The 4702-nt window shown below is 37.8% G+C and overlaps 1 protein-coding gene across 1 annotated transcript; it reads left to right on the top strand.

Moving 5' to 3' along the window:
• Positions 1-468: 468 nt before the first annotated feature.
• LOC131693171 (piggyBac transposable element-derived protein 4) lies at positions 469-2333 on the top strand. The gene has a single exon (XM_058980785.1). The coding sequence runs from the start codon at positions 564-566 to the stop codon at positions 2331-2333; it is 1770 nt and encodes a 589-aa protein (XP_058836768.1). The 5' UTR covers positions 469-563.
• The last annotated feature ends 2369 nt before the right edge of the window (positions 2334-4702 follow it).

Here is a 4702-nt window from a genome sequence, read left to right as displayed (position 1 = left end):
AAAGGCAACCGGGTCTCAGAGGCCCGGCACGTTACAAATTTTTAGTTACAAAAAAATGTGTATGCAGTATAAGTTTGGGCATGGAAATTTTAAAAAGTGGCTTTGAAATCTATAAGAAAAATTAAGAATTGCAAAATTTTTATCTATGGAGTGATGCGCAGCAATGTTTGAATTTTTTACAGACACAAAAAGGCAAGCCGGGTCTTGCAGGCCCGGTGTGCATGCAATATTTACTAAGAATACTACGGGTTTCATATCATTAATATTTATCTGAAAAAACATTTTGATTAGTTCTCCTACATATTAGCGGACATTTTTTCAAGTTTTCATTGATTTTATCTTTTTACCTTTTTTTATTAGAAAAAGTAGTATACGGCAATCACGTGTGCCATATTTTTTTGAGTAAATACCTCCATTTCACCCACTGTGATCTCCTTGACAAGTATTTGGATCCAACATAACCTAACTTCGTTAATGTTATCTCATTTTGTTGTGTTTTTGGTGTTATACAAAGTTGTCGTAATTATTTAAATTGTAGGATCTAGAAGCAGTAAAAAATTGAAATGGCTACAAGACGATCTGCCCGTGTTATCAATCGACTCAAGGAATCTGAAATAATACAAGCAATTCGAGCAAATTCAACAGCAGACGATGCCGAAGCTGATTTGCAAAGCGAGGAAGAAGATGCAAATGATATTGCTTCCGACGATGAATCTGATGCAGACTGGGAAGAAGGATCTGACTACTCCGATTATGCTTCAGAAGAAATTAATACCAACCCAGAAACATTTATTGGTCGCGATCAAACGAAATGGAGCTCCGAACCAATCGACGGTCGACGTGATCCTCTGAATACTTCACGCTATTCACGTTATCGCTTTAACAAAGTATTGTTGCCACCGGGGAAACATTTGGAAAGTGTGTTAGATTGTTTTGAATTGATTTTTGATGATAAAATAATTGATATTATCGTGTGTCACACAAATTCCGAAGCAAAAAAACATGAAAAGGAATGGAAAGATATCGATCGTGTTGAATTGAAAGGATATATCGGTCTGTTAATAGCTGCAGGTGTTGAACGATCAAGCAAAAGAAACTATCAAGAGTTCTTTGGACGTATGCGTGGTTTGCCTATATTCAAAGCTACAATGGCATTAAAACGTTTCGGCTCAATTCTTCGTTACATCAGATTCGACGATAAAAATACACGCAGCATACGACGTTTGCAGGACAAATTTGCTCCAATAAGGGATGTATTCAATCTTATTGTGCACAATTTGAAAAAATATTATTCGCCCAGTGAAAACTTAACAGTTGACGAGCAGCTTGTTCCATTTCGTGGCCGCTGTTCTTTCAAGCAGTATATTCCATCAAAACCTGACAAATACGGCATGAAAATATTCTGGCTTTGTGACGCAAAAACGGCGTATCCACTTAACGCAAATATGTACTTGGGCAGAGAACGTACTGGTTCCGCTAGACAAACAAACATCGCACAAACGGTCGTGTCTGAATTGTGTCAACCGTACTATCGTACAGGTCGAAATATTACTATGGATAACTTCTTCACCAGCCACGAATTAGCTCTGAATCTTAAATCAAATGGACTGACGTGTGTGGGCACAGTACGCAAAAATAAAACATTTATTCCTAGAGAATTTCTTCCAAACAGACAACGACCAGTAGGTAGCAACTTGTTCGGCTTTCGGCAGTTTGGAACACTTTTATCGCACGTCCCGAAGCCAAACAAGGCTGTACTGATTTTGTCGACGTTACATTTCAACAACGAAACTGATGCGAAAGGGAAATCCATTATTAATCTTTTTTATAATTCTACAAAAGGAGGCGTAGATACTCTTGACCAACTATGTCATGCATATACGGTGCAACGTAAAACAAATCGGTGGCCTCATGCAATTTTCTTCAATATGATAAACGTAGTTGCAGTTGCAGCTTTTGTAATCCATCGTAATGTTTCTGGGAGAACCGAGCAACCAGTCGGTTCCACAAGGAAACGCTTTTTAGTGAATTTAACCGATCAACTAGTGTATCATCAAATCAAGAGAAGAAGTAAAATTGGCCTTCGTTCTCATAATCAGCTGAACATTGATTTGGTTCTTGGTAAAGAGTCATCTCTACAAATCACCAAAACTGGAACAAAGATCCAGAAAAGCCGAAAACGATGTGCGTTGTGTCCGCCATCAAAAGATCGGAAAGTCAAACAAGCCTGTTTGGATTGCCACTGCAATGTTTGCAACGAACATTCAGTGACTATAATGAAGTGTCGAAACTGCGCAAAGTTGCCAACGTTGAACGAATCAGATAGCGAATGATAGAAATATTTCAGATCTTCAAGTGGAAATATAAATGTATTTCTCGTAAAATTTGTAATTATAAATAAAGAGAATAAAACTATTACTATTTTTCAATACTGTTAGAAAAAAGGAGTTTGAGTTTAAACGGGCCTGCGAGGCCCGGCTTGCCCTTTAACGTTAGGATTTTAGCTTGCCTTCACAAGGGTTAAAAATGTCTTACTCCACTATCTGGGGCTAGGTGTCATTCTAAAATCTAAACTATCTCCCATGTAACGAAACTATGTAAGGTTTGCACGCTTATAACTCCGATATTACTTGATGGATTTCAATCATTCATACACCAACCGATTCAGAAACACCTAACTTAAATATTGGTAATAATTTAATATCTCCCCAATAAAAGTAGACTTTTGGAAATTGATAAAATTAAAAAGTTCTCGAAAACGGGAAAATTACCATTCGTGAGGCAGATTTCTCAGACACAGCCGTCCATAGAGGGCACCTTATTGGCTCAATCACACTCGAAAAGTCATAAATAGAAGCGACGCATGTCCGTTTAAATCAGTTGTTGCTCTTATCCCATGCGAGCAACATCGTCTCCGGGCGATGCAATAAGCGCTATCGATTTTCGGCAACGTTGGCATTTGCACACACTCGCACCTAAGTGACTAAACCATATACGGTTAGTTTATAAATAGAGGTGACGCGTACACGTTTGAATCAGTTTTTTTCTTATGTCGAACGGGTAAGATCATGGCACTACAATATGCGGTAGACGCTATGCATTTTCGGCAGCGGTGGCCGTGTGCGGATTTTTCGGGTACCAGCACGGTGTCACAGAATGATTTGCAAAGTGGGTGGACGGGGTGGTTTGGATTTAATTCAATACGGTGTGTGCTGCTTAAGAGTGTTGCGTTTGAAAAAAATATATTTATTTGTTATGCATGCGTGTGCGTTGTAACTTGTTAATCCATGTTTACGGCGCTTTGTAGCTGCGTAGGGTAAAGAGCCTATTGGTTTTCATATGTTTCATATTTCGGTTATATGTTTTTTATCAGTAAGGCATCTGACAACGTGCTTCCGTAGTTAATGCACTGTTCAGCAGCGTAATATTTTATGTAGAAGAGTGCACTCAGGTTTTTTACGCGTTTTTTTGCGCGGTATTTTTTACGCGGATTTTGAAATTTACGCGGTTTTCATTTACGCGGCCTGTATTCCCTGCGTAAAAAAAACTTGAGTGTAATTGCATCGGAAACAATCACATTCCCAGGAGAACTTTTTGTTTTCTAATTTCCAGCCTATTTTTACTAGATGGATCAGCAAAATAATGCCAATCAGCTAGTGAGATACTTGATTAATTGTCATAATAGATTACCGTTAAATGACCTTCAATAAATTATGTTTTAATGGGGAGGGTGTATAGCAAATTGTAACATATGAAAACAGGAGAGTGAGCAAGAACGTGAGTCGATATGTGTGATAGATAAAATTCATTTGCACGCTCTTGAAAAAAGCTACATTTTTAATGTCGCCGTGGTCGTGTCCTGTACACAACCCTTTAATTTTTTTCTCTCTTTTCTATCTTCTATAAAGATTATCTCTCTCATTTTATTCCATGACGAGCAAAAACAGAACGAAAGACTGTCACATACTGAAGACATGAAATCAAAACACTTATCCCAACTTATTGGCTTATAGATTCAATCAGTCCCAACATTTTAGTCGCTCTTCGTGATTGCCTATTGTTTTGCCACTTTTTGATCCGTCCACTTTAAAAAAAAAATTTAACACGTTTGTTGCTGATATCACGGATTTACGGATTAACAGTGTGATTTGTACGGAACGAATTCCTCGTAAAAATAAAAGGAAACGTCAATAAAAATGGTATTTCGTTAAAATGATGCAAAACAAAAACTGTTCTCGGCTGAATTGTTCTCAGACAAATTGAAATACTTTTTGTGTAGCACAGTACAGAGTACAGAGTGCACAGTGTGCACTGACCTAATACAGAAATTCAAATTTGTGTGCAATTCAAAAACTTATCATTTAAAAATAACAAACAGGACCGTGGGTCTTTTTTATATTTCCTTCTGCAAACAATAAAAATATTATAATGAGTTTAAATGGTTGTCTAGCAGATCTCGCGCAAGCGTTTAGTCATTGCACGTGAAAACCTGTTTACGAGTCGAGGAAACATTTTTTTCCTCGCCAACTGTGTCTTGGGGGGGGGGGTTGATTTTCTCATCGTCCATATATAAAAGTATCTTAATTATAGCATTGTCACACACAACCATGTGTTTTAAGTTGTTCGAAATAAATGGGTTTCGTCTGGGCTAATTTGTTGAGCGCGTAAAGCCTGACATGGTAGAACTCGATAAAGGCGGCTT

The sequence above is a fragment of the Topomyia yanbarensis genome, chromosome 3 (assembly GCF_030247195.1).
Source record: "Topomyia yanbarensis strain Yona2022 chromosome 3, ASM3024719v1, whole genome shotgun sequence".
NCBI classification, from domain to species: domain Eukaryota; kingdom Metazoa; phylum Arthropoda; class Insecta; order Diptera; family Culicidae; genus Topomyia; species Topomyia yanbarensis.
Note: the sequence above shows the minus strand (reverse complement) of the source record. Positions and strands in the feature narration are given on the sequence as shown.